The sequence below is a fragment of the Mus caroli genome, unplaced genomic scaffold, assembly GCF_978045245.1.
Source record: "Mus caroli unplaced genomic scaffold, Mus_caroli_1 scaffold_4, whole genome shotgun sequence".
Taxonomy (NCBI): Eukaryota; Metazoa; Chordata; class Mammalia; order Rodentia; family Muridae; genus Mus; species Mus caroli.
This window is the reverse complement of record NW_028227259.1, coordinates 108,029,219-108,053,909: the sequence shown is the minus strand read 5'-3', so window position 1 is coordinate 108,053,909 and position 24,691 is coordinate 108,029,219. Positions and strand designations below refer to the sequence as shown.

The 24,691-nt window shown below is 48.3% G+C and overlaps 1 protein-coding gene across 3 annotated transcripts in view; it reads right to left on the bottom strand.

Annotated features, from left to right (window-relative positions):
- Window positions 1-1,214: 1,214 nt before the first annotated feature.
- The window catches only part of Aff1 (ALF transcription elongation factor 1), a 162,743-nt gene continuing 139,266 nt past the window's right edge, over window positions 1,215-24,691 (bottom strand). For all 3 annotated transcript variants that reach the window (XM_029478020.2, XM_021162208.3, XM_029478019.2), the window contains 10 exons: window positions 21,666-22,658; window positions 14,913-15,010; window positions 13,940-14,180; window positions 13,306-13,406; window positions 13,123-13,183; window positions 10,012-10,145; window positions 9,410-9,481; window positions 8,676-8,813; window positions 6,971-7,197; window positions 1,215-5,820 (listed from right to left, as the gene is read on the bottom strand). In XM_029478020.2, the coding sequence (XP_029333880.1) occupies window positions 5,699-5,820; window positions 6,971-7,197; window positions 8,676-8,813; window positions 9,410-9,481; window positions 10,012-10,145; window positions 13,123-13,183; window positions 13,306-13,406; window positions 13,940-14,180; window positions 14,913-15,010; window positions 21,666-22,658 (2,187 nt within the window). In that variant the 3' untranslated portion in view covers window positions 1,215-5,698. The remainder of the gene's footprint in view (window positions 5,821-6,970; window positions 7,198-8,675; window positions 8,814-9,409; window positions 9,482-10,011; window positions 10,146-13,122; window positions 13,184-13,305; window positions 13,407-13,939; window positions 14,181-14,912; window positions 15,011-21,665; window positions 22,659-24,691) is intronic.

Genomic DNA, 24,691 nt, shown 5'->3' with positions numbered 1-24,691 from the left:
TCATTACCTTTGATTCTTTCAACATGGTGTGAAGGGCCACTGTGGTTAACACCAAAAGAAACGGTTGCCATCTAGTGTCCAGTTGTACACATCACATCTGGGAAACCTAGCCCTAAGGAGGAGCCTATCTTCAAAACTGGCTGGTTAAAATTTGTATTTATTTCCTGTCTGTTAGCATACGAAGAACAACCTGAGCCCCAGTTTAAAATATTCTTTCTCTTTACCACATTACCTCAGAAACTAGGTTGGTGGCTTTTTTAATTAAGTTTATTTGGGTGGGGTGGAGGTGGGGCACAGGACCACTTACATGTTTTCTCCACCATGTGAAACCCAGAGATCTGAACTCAGGCTGTCAGGCCTAGTGGCAAGTGCCGTCGTCACCTACTGAGCCATCCCACTCACTGTCCCTGACTCCCCTCTAATCTCTGGAGGTTCATTAAAGTCAACACTAAAAGGCTGCTCCAGATTTCATCCAACTTCTGCCCCACAAGGCCTTAGTGGTGTAAGGGTTTACACAGGTGGAGTGGCTGAAGCCTGTGGAGAGGGAAGGGCGGAGACTGCCCTGCTGCCTCAGACCCGCCACATCCTTTCAGGAGAGGCATCTGCACCAGTGTCCTGAATCACAGATGTGCAGGGAGCACCAGGGTCTCTTCAGGTGAAACCTAGACAATGTGAATGGGGAGACCCAGTGTCAGCTGCCACAGGCTCCTAGGCCCCGGGGAAAGGACATCCGCAGGTGAGCGGGTGGCCTCAGGAAAGGAGAGAAGGAAATAAGCAGTTTGTCACACACCATGGCAAAGCACCTGTGTCACTGATCAGTGCACGTGTATGCAGACTGTGTGCCTTTAGATACAGGTATAAATACCGATAAGGATCTTGGAGCCCTAGCATTGCCCTGGACAAGCCTAGAGCTCCCGGACTCCTCAGATGCTACTTACCCAGTGCCTGCGAGGTTGTTAAAGCAAGCTTGGTATTTATAAGGCAAGCATCAACTCCTCCCTTAGAGTATGGGCAGTCTGTCTGCCCATCAGTTCTGAAGTCAGTCCTAAAGAATCGTGTTTTAACTCTGAATTTCACAGAAAGCCCCAGTGCAATTTTGAAGGGCAGTTCACATTTCACTCTTGTGAGGTCAGCTCTAGCTCCAGACAGACCCTGGCTCAACAAACAAGAATCCTCTCATCTGAACAAAATAAAAGCCACAGGCTCAACTCCAATGATTTCTCTAAGTTTTTATTAAATATCGTTTTTTTTTTTCCCTACAGTTTGATCTCGTGGAAAGGAAAGATTGTGAAGATGAACAAGTCAATTACATTTTCTAAGACAGCACTTAGTCCTTGTTACAGAGAAAAACAAAAGATCTGTGGCACATCATCTTTGGAAAGATCTTTTGCAGTTTCTTTTTAAAAAAACTCTCACAGATCATGTCTGCCCCCTTTCAGAGTCTCCCATGAGGCAGATGAACCCTAGTCACAGAAGGCCCAGGGGTGCGGTTCATTGCTGACGCTGATTTTTTACATCTGTGGGGTTCCCCGTATTTGCACTGCGCATCTTCACTGGGAGCCTGGCTGCTTCCCCAGCCTGCACACAAACCACTGTGCTGATCAGAGCTGGAACATTATTCCATGATAATCAAAGAAAAACTCATTAAAGGCAGACCAGTGATTCTCATTATCACCTTGACAACATATTCCTTTTTAAAGCAATTTTAATACCAAGATTTGACTTTCTTCTAACATTTTAAGAAAGAAAATATATAATATATAATATAATATATAATGGTAATAAATTAAAAAAAAAAAGGCAATCCTGCTCAGGTATCATCCAAAACATGATCATATTCAGAAAAAAAATTAAAATTCGGGACACACCCCACCACAAACAGTGTACCCGTGATATCATGAGATGTGCAGTGTTCTTAGCAATACATGTCATGGCCTGAATGAAAGGCAAACGTAATACTGCCTGTACTGAGCATTGCTAAAACACCTAAGCAAAATGAGTTCATCTTCCTTAGGTCAGCCACTGCCTCCCCACCCTACCCCACCCCCACCCCCCGGTCCAACAGTGCAGCCCGGCTTGCCTGCCGCCAGCCTCAATCTGGTGTCCTATGGGGACAGATATAGCAATATACAGGCTTGCAGAGAGCTCTACGCTTCCTTCCTGTCCTCTGGCTCCCTCTTAGGTAGGGAAAGAGGCACTTCTCTGCCCATCACAGTAACTGCTGATGTCTGACGCACAGTGGAACAGAACAGAGTGTGATTCACCCCCAAGGAACCAGGAAATTTTACAGTCGCTCAAAGAAATGTGGTGATTCGGTGTTTGTCAATGCATCAGTAAGAGCACGGCTACCAGACAGCTGCTCTCAGTAAGTGGGAAACTGGACTGCATAGCCCGTCTGTCCTTACACTTCCCTTCCACAGGAAAAGTCCTCTTGCCCAGTAGTTCCAAATGAGCCAAAACCAGGGGAAAGAGGCAGGGAGAGGGGGCATCAAAATTGACCCTCGCATCTCCATAGCTCATTCTTCAATGAGAAAAACATACACTTCTGTGTTTTGGAAAGGAGCCCCTAAAACATTCTGAGGAGATTTAAATACTAACCAGTGGTGAAGAAGGTAACAGATGAGGTGGTAAATTTTCAAAGACATTTCATAGTGTTGGGGGAAATAAGTCATTAAGAAGAAAAAAAGAATCTGTAGGAGGTATGGAAAGATCATATATATATATATATATATATATATATATAATATTTTTTAAGCCCAACTCATCTCAAACTTCACAAAGCAGGAAAGTAAACATATAAAACCCATGAAACCACTCAAAGCCACAGCAAAACAAACTTCAGAATTTATGTTTGGTCAGCAAAGGCACAAATATGTCTAGCTGAATCTCTCGTCTTCTGCATCAGAGGCCAGAGCTCAAGAGCACAAGTCCTTTTATAAGTTACCAAACAGGAATCGTAGGACTTAAGGTCCTGTCCCTAACATCAACATAGTAAAGGCACATTTTCAATTAAGATGGGGAAGAGCCTGTTTGAAACTTCCTACAGATGAGGCTGGGTGGTGGTGGTCCAGGGAATGGATAGACATTTGTCAGAACCTCTACAAAATAAATGTCACTTTGTAAGGGACCATTGGCAAGCACTTGCTGGGCCCTCCTGCTCCTCCCTACTGCCATGTGGTCTGTCCTCTTGGCACCTTAACCAAGGGCAACCTGTTTTAGTAACATGCTAACAGGATTTTTACGTGTATCTGATTTTAATTATTTCCAAAAGAGAAAATGTTATTGTGTTCCTCTACTTTGTGTCGGAGACAGATGGGCCACACACCCTTTGTAGTGGCAAATGGAAGACTCATTCATTAAATGCTGCCCCCCCCCATAAGGCGGGTGCTCTTCCATGGTTATAAGAACATCAGATATTCAAAGGGGCTAATGTTATAGTCCTCCCAAAATAATCACCTCAGGGGAAAATTTGTCTCTGGGAAGTTTAAGCACACAGTGAACTGTGCAGATGGTATAAAATTTGAGTCTTCGGGGTTTTACAATAAGCAGTGTGGAGCAGCCCTGGGGTTTTCCTCTGAAGAAGACAGACAGGCTCATGCTCTCTAGGTGCAGTGTTGTGGGAAAGCCAGCTACAGACCAAACTGGCACAAACGGATCCTGTCCAACTGCATTGGTTTTCAAGGTACAAATGAAAACACACCCATTAAAGAATGGGGCAGCCTCTTCTTCTTACACTGGCTGATTCTGTCCAGGCAAGGGGCACAGTGACCTGCTGGCAGGATGTACACATGCTCTGGCAAAACTTCAGTAGGCCAGAACCTCTCACAAGGAACATAGCCATTTTACAACCTACAGGCTGCAAGGGATGCACGGCTGTGGGAGAAACGATCCTGATGAGCCCACAAGCTCCACTCTGCTGGGGACCACCTACCATACCTCAGTCAGACATGGCTTGGCTTCAGAACATCAATAAAGAAAAGGGCTTAGCTGGATCACCGTCTTGGTCTATACTCAGGTATGTACAAGGTAGCCATTTTCTGGCTTCATTCAAACCAGGCAAGAAGGCTGAGAAGACCAAGGAGTAACACAGACAGTTTGCCCTGAAAAACCTGGTATCACACTCACCTAGAGACCCTGTGTAGATTTAACCAAGGTACCAAGAAAGTCCCGATGTTACCACAGCGACCACAGACATCATCACTAAGGAAAGATGGGTCTCCAGCCCCCACTAATCTCCAATGCACACAGACAAGCATGGCCGGCAGGAAGCAGAGGCAGGGGGAGCCGTAACACACCTCCATGGTGAACATGTGCAAATTCTACTTTCTTTCTAGAAGGGATTAAAAAGAATTGGCTTTTTAAAAAACACTTGAGAGTATTCCAGTAGTAACCTTGAAGTCTCAAGGAAAGGCCTGTGTTTACGGGCAGGTGTGAAGTCTGAGGGCATTCTTTACTTCCCATCTAAGGGAACCTGGTCTAATGTGGGTGGGTTGTAGCCTGGGAAGGTCACAGGTCTTCTTCAACCTCATCAAGTCACGATACCTTAGAAGATGGTCTGGACTGAAGGTGTATGATAGTGGGGTGTTTTTAAAGTTGAAGTTAATCCTGCCCCCCACCCCCCCAGCTCTACATCCTCCCCAGGAGCTCATGTCCCCTGGATAGCCAAGGATATCCTGGATAGAAAGCTGAGTGTTGCTCTAAATATAAAATACTTGTAGCAGAAAAATACCTCTCTAGGAAGACTTCTCACTTTCGCTCACTGATACACAGGGTAGCCACAGCACTGTCAGTACCCAGGACTCCAGGTCCAGCAGACAGATGATGAAGTGCATCTGCCTACAGCCCAAAGTCAACATGAGGCTCCTGTGTTCCCCCAAGGTCAATGCTGCTTAGCCAGTCCCTTTGGTGGAGTGTGTCAGGAGGAGAAGTGTTAGGCCTCTGGGGTTGTGGGGAAGACTGTGAGATAGAACCCGGATCCAAATGTTGCCACTCCCCTATAGGACTGACTAGGGATTCTTCTCAGGACAGCCAGAGAGACCAGAGCTAGACAATGTGCAGCACTCTAGGCACTGGGGAGTGGGGTTGTCACCTTCAATTCTGTAAATGTCAGTACTCTGTCATCAGAGCCACTCCCCTGCAGTAAGGGGAGTGCAGTGGAGTCCTTCACAAGGTGGGTTCCACAGATGGCCATCAGAATGTATCAAACAATGTTTTCTTTAAAAATTGAAAAAAGAACAAAATCTTTAAAGCCCTTCACCAGAAATTATTATTATTTAAAAAAAAAAATTCCTTCTGGACATGAACTAGGATGGCTTCTGAGATGACAAGATGCTGTCGGACTTGAAACTGCTTCTCTTCCTCTCATTTGCGATTTTTATCCTATCGCCCAAACAAACAGAAAAAAAAAAAAACAACCCAGAAATGTTTCTAGACCATTCATATGCCAGTGGGGCTCTGTTGTACTTGTCCTCCGGTTGGCAAAGGCAAGGGCATCTTGCAGCATCTGCTCAGATGACCAGCGCTGACCGATGGCCACACAGCTGTTGTTTGTGAGTTTAAGTGGACAAGCATCCTGGCCATCTCTCGGGTGCTTCTCTTGTTGAGTACTGACATTCCGATCTGACAGTCGTCGTCTGCACTTGATCACGGCTTCCAATGGTGCAGAGACACTCCGAGGCAGGAGTAGGTCCGGCCTACGTTAGGGGGCTTTGGGTGACTGTTTTAGCCGCTGCAGGCCCTGTCTCGTGTAGTGCACCAGGTCCACCAGGCTGCTGTTGAGGGCCAACACACGCACTTTTGTGCTGAGCTGAGCGAAGAATTCTGCAACAGAATCCAAGTCAAACTCGAGTAAGTACGTGCACGGGATCGAATTAAAACGATAACCCAGATCGTCTAGAGAGGGCATCCCCACCACACTCTGTGCGCCTCATCCAACGCACTCTTCTGTTAAGTTCTACTTAGTTCTTCAGAGTTCTGCACTAGACTAGAAGTCAGGAACCTTCTGAGCTGAAGGGGTTTGCAACCCCATAGGAAGAACAACAGCAACCAACCAGTACCCCCACCCCCGCCCCCACCCCCACCCCAAGAGCTCCCAGGAACTAAGCCATCAACCAAGGAGTACACGCGGCTCCAGCTGCATATGGAGTAGAGGATGGCTTTGTTGGGCATCAATGGGAGGAGAGGCCCTTGGTCCTATGAAGACTTGATAGATGCCTCATTGTAGGGGAATTGAGGGCAGGGAGGAAAGAGTGGGTGGGTGGGTGGGTGGATGAACACTCTCATGGAGGCAGGGGGAGAGGGGATGGAATAGGGGGTTTCTGGGAAGTGTGTGGGGGGGACCAGGAAAGGGGATAACATTTGAAATGTAAATAAAATATCCAATAATAATAATAATAATAATAGAATGTCAGGAAGCTTCCGAGTTAAATCCATAACTCAGGACTAGTACAGTGGCTGGTATGTTTTAAGTGTCCAACTGATGCACTGTGCACCATGAGCGCAGAGGGGAAGGTGTAATTAGTTCTCCAAGAAGGCAGAGAGGCTGTGGGGGAATTTAGAGCTCCAGCCAGCAGGCTGCCTCCTTCCACCCAGGAAGAAAACTTAATGGTGTTTACCAGTCACCTGGTGTGTGTACGCTTTATTTAGTGGGCACTGGCCAAAACACCAGGCAGTCACTGCCCCCGACTCAAATCTTGGGAGTCCCCACTTTTCCTCCTAATGTGTCTCGGTAACATTTGCTATGCTGTGTGCCTCAGATAGGAGCTGCTTCATCCCCAGTGTGCTGAGGCTAGGGACAGAGCACACCTCGGCTTCATATTTTGTCCTCTAGCTGACCCAGGAAGACCTGCAACCAGGTTATGAAGCGGAAGTGAAGAGAGTAAGATCAGCTCTCCATGGCTCTTGCTTCATGGGACAGAGTGTACGCCCCACCATCACAACACTGAGTGCTCCTTCAGAGCCCCTCACCTACCTTTGTTCTTCCTTGTGAGGGCCTCGGCCTGATCCCAAAGGCTAAAGGCCGTAAGGACATGGGATGTGATGGTGACATAGGAGGAGGTCATGTTCTGGATGGAGACTGGAGTACTGACGGTGGCCGTCACCCCGACGCTCCCCACACTGCTGCCAGCACTTGATTGGGACCCTACGGAGCTGGCAGGAGAAGGCATTGGGGAGAGGGGGGATGGAACGCCTGTGCTTCTGCAAGGATGGAGAGAGACTTGGTTAATCACGTAAATGAGCAGATCACAGACTACAGTCTCTAGAACTGCAGTCTAAATTTCAGGGTGTGTTTCCCAAAACAATAATCGCTGCTAAGTCAGTCGTACAAGATCAAAGACACAGCCAGAAGACCAACTGATCTGTGTCCCTGGCACGTTCTGAGGCTTTGCTAAGTCTTCATCTTCCGGAACTACCACCCTCCCTCTCCAATTCCTATTAAGGCAGCAGCAAGGAGAGGCAGAGAGAGGCCTCACACATGGTCGGTAGGCGTCACTGAGCTGTATCCACTTGTGGTTTACACTTTCCTCCACTCAGTAAACTGCTCAGACCTGTGGATATACCACAGAGCCACCTCTCAAACCTCACTTTCTACGAATTCATCTTTCTTTCCCTGGGTCACCGCATTACAAAGGTAGAGAGCCTGGCTGCTAAAAACTCCTACTGGATCAGTAAACAAGAGATTCAACAGACCAGCAGCAGACTGGGCAGTGGCTGTGAATCAGGAGCCAGAGGCCTCTCACTCTACTCTGACCCTTGGCTGATAGCCTGGGTCCTGCACGCTCACGTGTTTCATGTGGGTCAAAGGAGAAAAAGAAGTTCAGCCATATAAGATGGAAAGACAGGATATGCACTGCCTCACAATCAAAGGAAAGAGAGGGAGCTGCCTGGTCATTACCGCTGCATCCTGGCAGCTGTGAGGGTTGGTGTGAAGAAACCACCCTAGCTAAATCCGAGGACCGATGACATATTCACCTGGACTAGATGTCCTTCATCAGGAAGTTCTTTTTTTAAGAAGCCACAGGGAGTCTCTCCCTTTTGATTGCTAGAAATGGGTCCATATTATATTTAATGCTCTCTAAAAGTATGGCTAGTTCAGAAGAAATGGGACTTCCTGAGGTGCAGTGCTTAGTGGGGAGCTAAGACAAGCACAAGTTCAAGGCCAGTCTGGGCAAGAGTGAGGTTCTGTCTCAGACAAAACAAACTGCACTTGGGTAGGACTGCGAAGAAATACACTGTAACATATTCACTTTCATCTCAAAGCAGCCTAAGGATGCTGTTGCTCAGGATGTTAAGAGACCCACATGGGCTCAGCAAGCGCTGCTCCGGAGCCCCTCCTCAGCCACTGTTGTTAAATCTCTTACTGTTCCCACCTTCTCAGTTTAGGGAGGGCTTATAATTTTGGCTCCAATTTTATGCAGCCCACTGGGAATCTTGGGAAGCACTCACTTGCAGATCGGAGGGGACCGTAGTACCTCATGTTACCCTCATCAACCTAAATTTAGTTTACCTGTTTCTCAGAGGGATGGTGTAGCTAACGGTTTAAAGTTTAAGGGGCCAACACACACAAAAGATGAACGACACAGATCTTAGGAGATCCATAGTCACACATAAACCTGCCGCAGAAGCCGGACGTGAGTGACTTGACTGTGACTCACTTAACAAGACTTAACACTTGCCTTGCCGTGCATGGAGACGGTGCCTGGGCCACTTTGGAAGTGCTCTTGAAGTGTTCACTGAGAGTACGAGAATACTTCATCACTGTGTCTTTCTTACATCGAAACATCGCCATGTTCAAAAGGGACTGGCAACGCAAGCTGTGAATAAAACCAGAGGTTCTGATGAATTGTGGATGGCCTCACAGACAGAGCTCCTTGTGGACAGACAGATATACTCTCCCAGTCCTCCGCTGTGAGCACACTGGGTTCTCCTCTCTGGCTGAGCAAATCCCTTCAAGCATCTCACTATACTGTAGGTACACCACCCCCCAAAGGAAATGTTGGCAGAAAAACAAATAACCCAAGACCGAAGCATCTTCCTAGGCCATCAGAAGACAGGAGGTACCAGTTCCTAGTGACCATGAGTCAGACTAAGTTCCCTCCTGCCATAATTTTCACTTTAAGGAAATTAATTTAGAGCCAGGCATGCTAGCATGTGCCTTTAATAACAGCACTGCATGCTTGAGAGTCAGAACCAGGAGGGTCTCTATGTTTCTCTACAAGGCCAGCCTGGTCTACATAATGAGTTCCAGGACAGCCAGAGTTATGTAGAAAGAACTTGGCTCAAAATAGGAGGGGAAAAAAGGAAGATATTTTAAAAATATTTTTTTTAGTTAAAGGAAACAAAACTTTAGTGCTTTTTATACAAAAGCACTAAACAAGCTTTAGTACAACAAATAGAAAAAGGTCCATACCATAAAACAGCAAATATCTTCTCTTGTGCTGGCATCGTGTTATCTGAGAAGCATTTTAGTGACATCACATACCTGCAAGGAGATAAATCAGTGCACTGAACATTAAACTGAGGGGGGGGGGGCATAGAATGCTGGCTGTGCTAGCTGCTGCTGTCTTCTGGACGGTATGAAGGGGTGTGCAACCCAGCAGGGAAAGGGTTAAGAGCAACCACAAGCTGCCCAGAAGACCTGGCCCCGAGGCCTGCTCTCTCAAGCGTGGTGTCCTCATAAGCCCCTAATGAAAGGCCTGGGGCACACAGTGGAGAAAGAAGACACCGGTTATGAAACCTAAGCTGGGAAAAGCACCCTCCCTGAGAGGCTCAGCGTTCTCTTCAGGACACTTGACAGTTATATGCCTCAGTACAAGGGAACACCAGGGCATCCATTATCCTGTGCTCCCTCATATGCAACACACTTTAACTGTGAAAAACCTGTGGACCAACCACCCAGGGCCTCCTCAGGCATGAGAGGGCAAAGGGCCCCCTCTTTAGCTTTGTAGGGCTCCCCGTCTTGGTGGGGAGACCGACAGGTTTAGCCTGGTGGCAGAATACCCCAGCACTTACCTAACGAGGTCTACGGTTTCTGAGTACACAGTGTATGCCGACTTGGCTGAGCTTTCTGACTCCGTGGCCATTCCACACTCAATAAAAGACAGGACAGCTTCCAAATACTTGAAGGCTTTTCCAGCCTTGTCTACCTGTGGGAGAGGAACACAGGCCTCATGAGGCTGTGGGCAGCCATCGGTCCCTTACCCCATTTATCCCTGTAACTTCTCCACCGTCTTCATCTACTCCTGATTAGAGAGACGGGTGAGGAAGAACAGAATGAGATGACCAGCCAGGGCAGTCAGCACTGACCTACAAGATTGTCTTCTAGCAAAAATCCACCAGGGAAAAGAAAATAACAACGCCAAGAACTCCGACAAGCCCGGGCAGGGTACAGCACTGCTCCAGCTGCAGCCCGATCATCCTTGCAGCCGACGAGCCAGCACATAAATGGGACGGGCAGGAGTTTCTTTGTGGAGGTTGAGGTTATATAAAATATGTAACTGGTCACTTAATGATCTGGAGCCCAACAGACTATTCATCTCTTGCGGCACCTTGTACAAAAACATGCCCTGGCCAACAGGGACAGACTCTCAAAACCCCTTCAAGGAAATGTGGAAATCGGACACTGGTGGTCTGCCTAATCCTGAGCACATATTTGGTCACTTGATCTTCTCGCTGAGTGGCATACAGTCAATTCAATTAAGCGGAAATGTGGCCCACAGCCCGCTTCTCTGCACGTGGCATAGGCACCACACGCTGGGAGCAGCTGGCTAACTGGGGTTGGCTTGTAGGTTTTGCTAATGCTTCAGTTCGCTGTGTTCAACAGGGATGAAAGCAGCAAGGATGCGCATGGAAACCAGGAAGGCAGAGATCGTCTGCAGCTGCTCTGGGCTTCTGTGTGCTGCTGCTGCTCCAGGGCAGGGAAACAGTCCCCCCTCCCGCTGCTCTTGGTGCCTCTTCCCAGTAAAGGGGCAAAGTGGAGTGTTCCATGCACATCCATGCACTTACACAAGCATGCACACCTGCATTTCAGAGGCCCCAAAGCTTTTCAGTTTTTAGAAGAAACTTGGTTTTCCCTAAAGGCGTAAGCTCAGAAAATCTGTAGCAGAATAGGAGTGAAATTTGTACGCCTCTGTCAGCTGTGTGGGTGATGAATAGCTTGCTTTGATGGTGGAGCACCAATCCTCTTTTATTTTATTTTATTTTCACGTGTGTGGTGTTCTGCCTGCATATGTATCTGCACCACACATGTGCTGGGCCCGCAAAGGCCAAAGGAGTGCATAAGATCCTCTAGACCCATAGGTACAGGCAAAGTGAGCTGCCATGCAGTGTTGGGGAGCCGAGCACAGGTTCTCTGCAGGAGCAGCAAGTGCTCTTAACTCCTGTACCAAAACCCAAGGCTCTGATTCTCAAACTTACTTAAAACCATTTCTCTCAGGGAATTTCCACAATGAATATTGCCCTTAGCACAGAAATGAGGGGACATAGAAACTTAGTCCACCCCCACCTCCTTAAGGCTAACGATGTTGTCCAAGGGTCTCCTGAGACAGCTAGTCAGCTATCTCGGTTCTAGTAGGGAACAGAATTCCCTCCTCAAGGAGAGAACAATGTAAAGATGAAACACACCCCCATGATCAGCTGTGCACCTCACTGTCTGGAACACCAAATGGACAGCTCTGTGGTAGCTGAGCCACAGTGGCACTCAGTGACTCCAGAACTCAGAGGCTGAGCAGGAGCATGGCCACATGTCTGAGGCGACCCGGAGCTAAGCTCTTGCATGAGAAGCAGAGGAGGGAGACCACAAACAGGTCACTACCAGAACTGGCAGGTCCCGAGAATAGTCTTTACAATTAGATGCAACCAGTATGTATAAACCGGTATGGCTCACCAGACAGGAAGGGGATGCGACCCGAAGCTCTCTGCAGTATTAACTGCAAATGCTAACGGTGTCTAAGTGAGGTAAGATTTTGCTCTCTGCCTACAGTGCAGAATAGGTCCCCCTCTCCCCCAACCCAACCTGAAACAGTCACAATGAGCCCACAGCATCTTGGGAAGTGTGAAAGAGGCGGCTGAGCACACAACCCTGCTTGGCACAGACTGAGCACACACAGCCAGGGCATAGAGCAGGTTCAGTGCCTTGACCCCTCACAGCACTAGGCATGGGAGGAGACCAGAGATCATTTTATCTGACAAACAAGGGGGGCCTGCAACCTGGGATAGAAAGGCACAGGCCAAAATTCCCATGGCCACAAGGGGGCAGCTTGTCACAAAGAACCAGAGACAATCTGTCCAGGGAACCTCCAGGATCTTTAAATAGGATGAAGGTGGTGACTGAGATGGCCCAGGAGGTAAAAGTGCTTCTACATGTCTGACACTTGGGAGCCACATGGTGGAAGGAAGGAGAGACCCGAGTCCCGAGAGACGTCTTCTGAGTATGGCACAACCCCCAACCCCAAATAAGTGTAATAAAAACTAAATACAAATAAACAAATAAACAAATAAACAAACAAATAAATAAATAAATAAATAAGACTAAGGGAAAATGGGACCCTACCATGCCCACACTTAACAGCAAAACATGCCCTTGCAGAAGCAGCTCAGAGGCTGGCAGATGAAGACAGCCACTGTCTTTGGACATGTTTATAGTGCCTGCACCTTACAATCTCTTCCCGAGGCCAGCTATCCCTTCAGATCTGTGCATAAGATCACACTGGAATGCAAATAGGCTGCCTTGCCTTGTATAGGGCTCAGGGTGGGACATCTCAAGAACTGATTCAGTGGGTTGAGAAAAGCACTCCTACATTAAAGCAACATCCCACTGATGAAGTTCCACTCAGATACAGTCTGCAAATCTGTACACGATCAGACTGAACTAATGGAGCCAGAGAACACAGAACGCCTCAGACCTCAGTCATAAGACATCTGATTATCCTGCTTACGAGTGGCTAACAGCAGGCACCCTCTTCCTGTCGACCCCATCCCAGGTCCCCAGGTCCCCAGTCTTCCTCCCTGCTGCCGAATCCCAGAGCGCCCACAGACATTACTCTACCCGCTGCCCCATTCCCATACGTATGGTGAGGGCAGAATGGAAACCACTGTTTCAAGGGCATGGGAACAGAGACTGACCATTGTCTCTGCTTTGCACTTCAGCTTTTTAGCCTCCTTCATGTGAAAGTCAGCTTGTTGTCTGCAAAAAAGGAAGAAAAGGCAGGTGTGGGTCATACAAATAAGAATGACTGACTACCTGGGGCAGGAGAAGAGGTGAAAAGATAAGGGGGACGTGGGACGTGGGGTAGACACTGGGCTTACCTGTCAGACTTCACCTGTGGCTTCCCTGGTTTAGCATTACCATTTGGCAAAGAAGGCACTGGAAAAGGATTCGCAGCATTTGCAGCATCCCCAGAAGATCCCTATAAAAACACAGCCACATGTTGTGCTGTTAGCCCGAGAGGCCACGGACCTAGCAGCACCGACCTTCCAAAGCCAGGAGAGTGCATGGTGGGTAACAGTAAAACAACAGGCTAGCTTAGCTTGGCCACCACTTCCCTAGCTACGGCTGTAACTGGCTCTGTGGCCTGGCATCTACGTGAGGAAGAACAAATAACGTACAAGCAGAGTGGTCTCTGTGCCCTCAGCATGCACCAGTGTAACTGGAAGCCAGGGTGGCTGATTTCTGTCCTGTTAAGATGGATAATTGAAGTATCTGAGATTAAAGAGGCAAAGAACTGGACTCAGCCAACATCTCTTAAGCCAACACCTAAACATCTGAAAGAAACTCACTATGAAAGCTGCTGTGATTTTTTTCCATCTCTGATCACTTTGAGAAAAACAAAGACCACCACCCCATATTTTCTATAAGAGTAACTATCACATCATTTGTAGTAGTTAAAAATAACTCAAGGTTGCCAGCATGTGTGAGAGACCCACTCGTGGCTTTGCTTACCTTGTGTTCAGAGCCCCTGGCCTGTACTTTTCTGTGCTTGGGAGCGGGAGGGTCTGTAGAGCTGTTCTTTGTGCTGCTGGCACTTCTGGGGGGTTCCTGGCTACAGGTGTCCTCGTCTGGCCTTGGCCTCTTCTGTGCAGGTCTGCTTGGCTTCTGGGAGGATGAGGAAGACGACACTGAGGACACCGATGCTGGAGGCAGCGTTTCCTTTCTTGAGTTCTCTGAGGAGGACCTGGGCGCCCTGGTGTGAAACAACAATGGAAGCTGAAGACACATCACGCCTGAGTATGTTTATAATGGACAAAGTGGTCACCAGCACAAAAGACTGCAGTGCCATGAAGCATGTAATTATGGATTTAGGGACTTTCTCAAGCTTTATTAAATCCAGCTGTTGATCAGTCCCAGACTGTAGGGTTTGCACCAACCTGGAAGACTTTAACCATTTCTATCACTGGTTTTCGCGGCTCACCTATCCGTACCTTACCCCAACAAACAGGTAAGCTCAACTGTCACCCCCACGTGGCATGGTGACATAACTGACAGCAGGCTCCCCCACAGAAAAAAAGTACTTGGGATGCACTTGTGTTTTGCCGAGTCTCTTGTGAGGCGATTTTGTGAATAAGCCAGAGAGCATGAATGACAGGTATTCTTTATAGCCACGCTATCTCAACACTACTGATCTCTTTGGGCGTGCCTCTGTCCCTCTGAAGAGTTCTTACTTGACTCTAAAGACAAAGCATCGAACCTGAGCTATCCTGAGTCCAAGCAAAACCCAGTAGCTACCCCAAGGCTTTGAATCAATTTTGCCCCTCTTTCTTATCCTCCTATAAATAAAATATAATAAAATAAAGTAGAAGGAGGGCGAAGAGGAGGAGGAGGCAGAGGAAGGGGAGGAGAAAGAGGAGGAAGAGAAGAAGAAAATGGCTGATAGTGCTTTTCTTCTATGTCTGTATGTCTGTCCATGGATACTCACTTTGTTTTGGAAGATTCTGTATGGGAAGATGAAGATGACGTAGTCTGCGACTTATCCGGTTTGTGTCTCTTGTTACTGTGCTCTTTTTCTGGGTCACCCTGTTATTGAAGGTGATGACACAGACATGTTAGAACCATCACACAGACAAAGGGAGAGGGAAGTGAAGACACAGCATCGGGACCTAAATGACCACTACAGGCATCCATGTGGTGTGCCCTCAGGCGTATGGACTGCGAGTGAAACGGGTGGAGAGAGCAATCTTACACAGTTATGGGCTTCTAATGGCACTGTCAGCTTGCACATAATGTACTTTGGGCATTACCTTCTCTTGGCCACCCTTGACGCTTACTGGTTCCTCCTCTTTTCTTCCATAGTATCCCTCTCCTACTGTCACTGCTATATGTATATGTATATAGTCCTATGTCATTCATATATGTATAGATATAGATGATACCTATATACGCCTTCTCCTACATTGTCACCTATGTATGTGTGTGTGCATATAATCCCTCTCCTATGTTATCTTATACATAACACACACACACACACAAGAGGTCAGGCTATGTAGTTCCGGCTGTCCTGGAACTCGCTGTGTAGACCAAGCTAGTCTCAAACTCACAGAAATCCTCCTGCCTCTGCCTCCCAAGAGCTGATTTAAAGGTGTGCGCCACCACACCCAGCATGTCTCGCATTTTAAATTCTGGGTTTTTCATAAGATGAAACATGTGAGGTTTGTCTGAGTCTGGCTACAGATACACACAGAGTAGATGAAACTGTAATCATTGTTAATGGAAGACACAGAAAATGTACAGTGATAAATCTAATAGCAAAATCTAGTGTGTGAGGTAAGAAAGGCCTAAAGCCACAACTAAAATGCCCCAAGTTCTATTCCACAGTGAGCATGGGCCAGCAGCAGTCCCTAACAGAAAAATCCGGATGTGAGAGGTACTGGTGAGCGAAGGACTGTGGTGTCATTACGACATGCCTGGCTCTCTGCTCAGAAAAATGGTAACACCCACACATCTCTTGTTTAATGAGAGGCTAAAACAGAACTCTGCCACAGGGACAGTAAATCTCTTATCTGCTTAGCACCTTCTTGTGCCACCTGAAGGCCACACAAGCCCCATCAAAGCATTCCATCAAAGTGGGAAGTCCACAGCTGGAGAAAATAAGAATTTGCTCGAGCATGCCGCTGAGATTAACTTACACATGAAACGATAAAGCATATATCTAAGTGGAAGGTATTTTCCAGGCAGGTCACAGAAAACAGGGAAGGCCAAAGACAACCTGTGCAGACACCCAAATCCAGAGGGGAAATGAGAGTCCCATCTTTGTCTGACTGGTGCTGGAGCCTCTGCCAATCACAAGCACAAGGGGAGCCAGCACACAGGAGACATCAGCTTCGAGGCCAGCATCTGGAAATGCTAACATTTACCTCTCTCCTGAATCATTAGCTTTCTATGGGCACTTCAGAACGCAGAAGCATGGTACATAACACCTAACAGAAAGGATGGCATTAAACTAAGTAAGCAAAAGGCTCCATCCAGTGTGGGCCCCCTGTGCACCGTGCCCCCAGATGCTGTCTATGTGGAAAGGCCCAGGCTTCCCCAGAGCAGCAGTGGAATCTCCAAGTGGTACAGAGACTAAGAACAGCAGCCAAGCTGTGTGGCAGTCACTCCTGGGGCGGGGCTGCACAGGAACCCTGAGAGGCTAGACTAAAGAGAGGGCCAAAGTGGGGGCACACGGTAGTGGGTGTCAGTAATTGAGCTTGAACCCCATGAGTAAGGCCTGCCACATTTATAGGAGGCATGGGGGTCTTTAGCTTTTTCTAGGTCTGGAAGCCACACAAAAGTTAGGTGACCGCAATGTTCTTTAGGAGAAGAAAAAACAAATCTCTCTGCCAGTCAACCCACTTTAAGGAATGTGAGTTTCCAGTGGTGCCTGCATCCCCATCCAACCACCCAGGAAAGACCAACTGCTGCCAGCAAGTCTCAGTGAACTGCTGGCTTTTCTCAGCCTGTTGGGTGACGTGCCAAGTGCTGCGCCACCTACAAGAACAGAGCAAAAGGGCAAGGCCATAAAAGGAAGAGATGGGGCCATGGGGGTGCGGGGCCCTCCATGAGGGTAGGCCGTGGCCTGGTGCCTACCTTGCTCATCATGAGGGTGGCCTGTAGTTCAAAGGAAAGCAAAAGGTGGCATTTCACTTAGGGCCCACAGGTTCTGACTGGTGGGAAAGATCCTGGGAGCTTGGCTATAGTGGTGGAGACGAGAGGGTGTGAGGAGGAACCTGAGATCCTGGAGAACGGGTGTGCATGGGCACCAGGGTGGCCACATTGGGCAATGGAGGCATGGAGCCAGGAAGAGTGTTGTAACCGCCCTGGTGAGTGTAATTGCCAGGGCCAGTATACTGATCTGAGAGCTCTGCCTTTGTGCCTCTCAAGAGTCTTCCCCAGAGACACGTGTCTACAGACACCAGAGACAGGACAAACCACAAGACTGGGAGGAATGCGCACGCACACACACACCCCTACTGAACAGCCATAAGATTCCTGAGCCTTCCTGGATCTCAGCAAAGGGCGGTGGCTCGGAGGGACTGCTACGGCTCTGCTCACACAGGAAGCAATGTAGCTTGCCTGCGTGTGAAGCTGGGGCGAATAGGAAGATCAGGGTAACTCTCTGAAGGAGATTCAGTAAGAAAAAAAAGACATGACCTCTCTCTCAGTCCAAGATCACACTTCACACCGCCACCAGAAGACTGCCTGAGAGGACAGGAAGAAAGCCCCGCAGGACAGGAAAGTGGATCGGCTTCACTCTTTGGCAGTTGAGGCAGACACGCAGGAACTGGCTGACTTAAGGCAGCCTCCACTACCACACACCTGCCATGCTCCCCAGCCAATAAACAACCAAGCTGAAAAGAAACCTTGAAGGCGTCAGTAAACTGGATTCGGGATGGGTCAAAGGCAGAACTAACCATGACAAGCATAAGAAACACACCTTTGTGGGGAGCGAGGAGAGGTGTGAAGAACTCAGGGAAGAGGGGAAACTTTTGGAATGTAAATAAGTAAAATAATTTAATAATAATAAAAAGAAACACGTCTCTTCCTGTCATACAACGACTTCCCTTCCTCTGTCTACATAAATGAAGGAGTATATAAATACACTGATTCCCCCACCAAACATGATGGTTTCTTGGTTAATAAACCAATTCTGTTAGAGAGGAAGGCTTCAGTGGACTCTTCATCCCGTTGTTAAAATAAGGAAGACTGTCTACTTATCTGAGCACATGACTATAATCCCAGCACTCGGGAAGCTGAAACAGAAGGATTTTGGCTCTCAGGCTAGCCTGGGCTACGCTGGTGAGACCAACACAATATCAAAAGATAGCCACTTATTTGAAGGGGGCAATCTTCAGTCAAATGGCTGGAATGGCTCATTTACAAAAGCTCGCACACACAGAGCTGAAGTCTCCGACTGTGTTCCTAAAGAGTCACAATCTTAAGAAAAGGGAGTGGATGCTGGTATTTTTACAATGCAGTTTAAAGAAGCATGCTCAGCTCGTGTATTTACCTCAGTTTCTCCACTGTGCCTCGTCAACTGTTCCTAACCCGGTCCCCTCTTCATCACAGTTGTCTGCACCATCGACTCTCTCTTGCTGGCTGGCTTTTGGTTTTGCATGGCTGAGGATTGAATCCAGAGCCTTAATAATGCTAGAGAGGTGCTCAAAGCCTGAACTCCATCCCCACCCTACTGTGTAATCGCTGATATTCTCTTGAGTACTTAAGGCTAAAATGCCTTCAAAGACTTGAATCCTCTGAGAACTTTTGCTAAACTTCAGAGTAGGACAGTGAGAATCTCGGAGGGGGTTTAAATAAACTGCACTCACGTGAATGTTTTGGAAAACTCTTAAATGTCTCTAAATACATCTTGAAAAGGCATTTTCTAGCTTTCACACTGAAGATGAAGGCGTTGGGGAGAAATATTCCCATGTTAAAAAACAAGTCAGGGGCTGGAGAGATGGTTCAGAGCACTGGCTACTCTTCCAAAGGTCCTGAGTTCAATTCCCAATAACCACGTAGTGACTCATAACCACCTCTAAAGGGATCTGATACAGTCTTCTGGTGTGTCTGGAAACAGCTACAGTATATTCATATAAATAAATCTTAAAAACAAAACAAACAAACAAACAAAACAAGTCGATATAACCTCTGCCCTAGAGCCAGGTTCCCAGGTTTGCAAACCAGGTGACCCCACTGGAGGAGCCAGGGAGGCCTGAATGGCCGTCATGGCACTGACGCACAAAACGGATAACATGCGCAAGGCCTAACACATCAGAGAACACATGACTCTGCTGAGAGGTAAATACACAACAGCTAGCTTTGGATCCCTAGCTCTCTGGAAGCGCCTCAGTCAAGCAGCTAACTAATGCCACACCTGAAGCAATGAATGCCTAACCGATGCTAACCACACTCACAGATGCTAACCACACTCACAGATGCTAACCATACTCACAGCTCGGCCTGAGCAGGGGCCTGGGAAGGCTGCGCTTCACTGCTTCCAGCCCCACGAGCATTAGGACTGCCTGGGAATTTCAAAAATGCCAGAGTCCTCCTCCCGCTGTCCCTAGGTGACTGCAGAGTGATCAGGCTTGCCAGGACTTTAATACAGCCAGGATTTAAACCAATGGGTCCCGCCCCATCTTGACCCCAGAAAGGCTGACTACCAAGCTGGATCTCTTGGCTGTTTGCTAGAACTTTGTGTCTAGAATGAAGACATGGCCACTCCAAGGTGCAGTTAAGGGGAAGCTTCCTGTAGTAGACATGAGGGAGAGTACAGCCAGAGGCATCAGGAAGAGTAGGGAGAGGAAGTAGCGAACTTAACAGGGTCAGCAGAATGAATCAGCCATGGAAGGGAACGGGGGGGGGGGGGGTGCACGGGGGGGGGGGGGGGAGAAAAGAGGAGAGGGGGCCAAGATCCATTGGAGCACATGGCCCAAATGGCAGGTTCTATTGGAATCAGAAGCTGGGGTAGGGAAGCCCATGAACTGGAGAAGATTGGGGTGGGGTGGGGTGAGGAGAGCTGAGAGGAGCCGGGTACCAGCATAGACCCTGACAGGTACCTGCTGCAGTGCACAGAGCACATGAGGCCAGGGCACAGTCTGCTTGGCTAACAGGCACTACAGTTGGCATTTATCCTCAGTTTCTCATGGACCAGACACTTTGCAGAACTCACGGGCACGGTGGAGATGAGGAGACCGTAACTTCCCCAAGGTCTGAGCAGCATGCTTCCCTTGAGCCGTGCCTTAGAGGCTCAGCTTCAGGTCAGGAGGGCAGGCTCTGATCTCAGAATGCGGAGGAGCTAACCTAGATGGCCCCTACCCGTGAAGGCTGAGCGGCTGAGCGGCTCTCTAACCAACAAGGAAGCCGACTGCAGACTGTATTTCCTTCCACTCCAGCGGGAGGCACAAAAGCAGATGCTTAGTGCCGGAGACAACATAAAATAAGCCACGGCAGCTCAGATGGGGTGACAGGAGCCTGGCTGCTGGCCAGCAGCAGTGGGGGCCCTGCTCAGCCAGTAGCTGCAGGGACACTTTTCCCTAAGCATGTCCACCACAAATTCCGATAAACTTTTGTCTCAGACAGACAGGGAGGCGGATGGACGGGGACATACATACACACACACACACACACACACACACACACACACACTATTCCATCTCATTCTAAAAGCTTTCTAGCATGGTGGTGCAGGCCTTTAACTAGGAGGCAGACAGAGACAGGTGATCTCTGTGAGTTTGAGGTCAGCCTGGTCTATGTGGCACGATCCAGAACAGACGGAGCTCCATGGACATATACTGTCTAACCCTTACCCCCCCCAGCTAGAGTCTTCCTGACATGGAAACCTGTCCTCTCTCAGCTCAGACAGCCCCTTCTTCAGTAAGCACCTGGGTTATCCCAAGCACTCAGCCCACAGTAGATAGGGTCACAGATATTCAAGTCTCCAGCAACCAGGTTCTCGGGGAAATCTCCCTTTTTGGTTTGCTAGAGCCATGCTATATCTTTAACCAGGTGGATAAACTATCTGGGCTTCAACATGATCTTCCTTGTAAGACATCTTTCTTATACTCAAGAGTGCTAAATCCTCTCCTGGTCAGCAAAGCAGAGCTGGCCCTTGTGCTCCGTGAAAAGATCTGGGCAGGTAGTAGTAGTGCCCTCGGGAGTCTCTCCTCATCACAAAGGAGAAAAAAAAAAAAAAATCCAGGAATCCAGAGCTCAAGACCTTTGAATAAAGGAAGAAGACACTGTCCAAACTGGCAGCATGCCTAATAGAAAGCCGCATCATGAAGGTTTGCCTTGAAAACACATCGTGACAGACACTCAGCATGCCGTGCTTACCCCACCAGCTCACTTCACTACCTCTCCCCAGAGGCCTTAGCTAGTTCTAGGGACAAAGCAGTCTTCAAGACTGCTCAGAACACTATCATGCCACTTCATGGAAGACCTTAACTTCCAGGGTAAAACATAGCGTCCAGGGAGTAAACCATATCTGCATACATAAAAATGCACCGTGCTGCGGGGTGTGCACACAGTGGGGTGTGCAGAAGGAGGATGCCTTCAGTGACTCAAGATACCCTGACCAAGTGACAGCCCCCAGGACGGGAAAGGGGTGCAGGCCAAGAGGAGCCCTGGAGAGGCAGCTCAGCCGGGCAAGCTTCCACAACTCAAAGACCATCCCACCACCTGTCTCTGCACCCACCTTTCTCTTCTTGGTCACTCTGCTGGAGCTGTCACAGCTCTTGGTCTCCGAGTCCTGCTTCTTCCCTGCTGACAGCTGCCTGTCTTCTGCTTTCCTAGGGCGGCTCCCCTTCCCCAGAGGCTGGGGAATCCTGGTGAGGAGGTCTAGGGTTATCTTCACCACCAAGCTTGTCGGTGGTGGGGAGTCCCTGAGCGGCGAGAGCAATTTGGTGTCTCTCAAAGGCAACAGGAGCTTGTCTTTACAGCCGTCCTCCTGGGCAATCACAGCCTGTCGGCAGCCACTAGTCCTGATGCTGCCACTGCTGCCCCTGCCGCTGTGGGATGGACCCTGGCTCTGAGTCATGGAGACCAGAGCAGAGTGTTCTGGGTTCCTGTCCCCAGCACTGTCCTTCGGAGGCTGGGGGGCTGAGGGCGCCTTGGAGGGGGCCGTGGAGCTCTTGTGCTTCCTCTTCTCACTGGGGGTGGGCACAGGTGGCTTCGGCCTGGGCACGGCTGCCTGAGGCGTGGGCGCGGGGACCTCAGGCTTAGGCTCCCGACTGCCCACGGCACGTGGCCTGCCTTTCGTCTTCACCTTGGGTCTGTCTTTGGAAGTCTGCTCCTTTGAGCCGTAGGGAAGGGGTCCCGCTTCACTCTCCACCTGCGAGCTGGCCTGGGGCTCTGCCTGGCCAGAGCCCTTGGCGGGTTTCCTGGGTAGTTTGCTGCCCACAGTTTGCCGAGGTGGGGGTTCCTGTTGAGCGGGGGATTTCGGACAGCCCCTCTTCCCAGGCTGGGGCCCCTCAGAGGGACCCCGGAGAGTCTTGCTGGAGCTCTTTGGGGGAGGGTCTTTGGAATCAGGATGCTGCTGGTCACTGCTGCCCTCAGCGACACTCTTACTTTCCTGGCGCCATTGTGGAGACTCTGTGCTCCCCCGGCCATCCAGGGGCACTGAGGGTTGGTTGACTTTGGTCAACCAATTGTCCAGCTGCCATTTGTTGTTTGTTGTCGGAGGCTCGGGCTAGAAGCAGAGACAGAAAAGTATTAACCAACCAGGGTTGATGAACTGGGTTAGCAGCCTAACTAGACAGGACCATTCCCAGGACAAGTGGCCATGTTAGCAGTCTATACAGGACTGTCCCCAAATGACAAGGGGTCATTTTGAGCCTAAGAATTTACCTTCCAGGCATCTCCTTCAGATTACAAGTCAGATTCTGCAGCACTTCATCAAATGAGTTTGAACAACTTTGCAATGAGAACTCTGCCTGATAGATATTAACTAATAAGTAATTGGCAACTGCTGAGAGGCCTTTGTGGCTTGTCTTTTTGCCCTGATGGTTAATTATGGTACAATTATAATAAGGAAACAAGGAAGAAAAACAGTACTTTTCTTCAACTGATAAGGCCCCAGTTCTAACATTTGATTTCTCTTCACTTACTTAAAAACAGTAATTTATATGTGACAGGATTATCAATATAACACAGACAGACCTGACTTCTAAAACCTACACAGTAAGACAGAGTGAAGTCACATTAGCAGGGACTAGTCCCTCTATTCTTTCAGACAGACACAGCATCTTTTACCAAAGGCGTCACACTTGTCCCTAAGCACAAAGAGAAGACCCACAGCAGACAGTCAGTATTGGTTATTAGCCAGATAACTGATAGGGAAGATCAACCGGTGTTCCTCAAACATCCTGTGACTCCAACTGTTGGTGCTAACTGTTGGTGCATGCTGTGGCATAAGTTACTTGGACATTCATTCTTTGCTTTTTAAATTTTTTTAATATTTTACTTTGTAATTTGTATTATTCATTTTAGTTTTTTATATCCAGGGTTTTATACACTTATATAATGTATAGTAATTATATTGGGGGTGGATATGAGCGCAGATACCTAGTGAGAGGCTGGAGCAGGTGTTACATGTACTTGAGAGCAGCCTGGTACGGGTGCTGAGAACACAAGTGAGGTTTTCTGCAGAATATGCTCCTAAGTGCCGAAATAGTCTTATGAGATATATACCAAAGAGACCAATGTTGACTGGGTGAGTGAGGATTATACTTCTTAGAAGATTCCCATACATTACGGATTTGCTGTTCCCCCCATTTACCCAAGATTCACACCCTTCCCACTGTTCCTTGGATAAGGCTGGGATAGGTGAACACCTGTGGTTACAGCTACAGCCCATCACTGGCAAGAATAGTTAAATCATATACACAGAGCACCAGAGAGCTAACCAAAGGATAGTGGATATGAGATTTAAATCGATTAGATAGATCATGGGTAAGACTGGTCCAGTAAGTTGGACCTAATAGAATCTTCTTAAGTGTGTCTTAACTTGCTGGGGAACAAACGAAGAACCTGGTGCCTTGTGGGCCAGCGCTCTATCGCTGAACTTTATTCTCAGCCTCTGGATGCGAAAGGGAGGATAGCTGACGACTTTCCACAGTAAAATGCACCAAATAATCCGACCCTGCAAAAATACGCAATCCTGATAGAAAACATATGGTGTGGGTACATTTTGGTCAGTAGGAAGTAAAGTAGCCTAGGCTTCCTGTGTTCACAATGGAGTAACACCCCAAAGAATGGTGAGAAGAAGCCAATAAATAGGGTTGTTTTAGACAGAAAAGGGGCTGTTTTCCTCCTTTGGTGATATCTCTGTTGTCCAGCCTCCTAGCTAGAGCATCTCCTCCAGGTGTCTGTTTGAATTTCAGCAAGACAGGGAGAAGACAACTACCATGATGTGCAGAGCATTTTATCACATGAAAATACATACACGCATCCAATATTCTAAGACAGCAAGGTGGTTGTTAGAGTGTGGAAATTCATAGGGGAGGATGGTGCCTCCTTGCCACACTCAAGGCTTTGGTAGCACAGTAGTTAAGCCATCAGATAAAATTGTAGGTAGAACCCTTGGAACCAAACCCTTCCCACCATTCCCTGGGAAAGGCTGGGATAGGCCAACCCCTGTGGTTACAGATCCAGCCTAGCACTGGCAGGCTGCTTAGAATGTATTCAATGTGTGAACCCAATGGAAAAGGCACTCCTGAAACT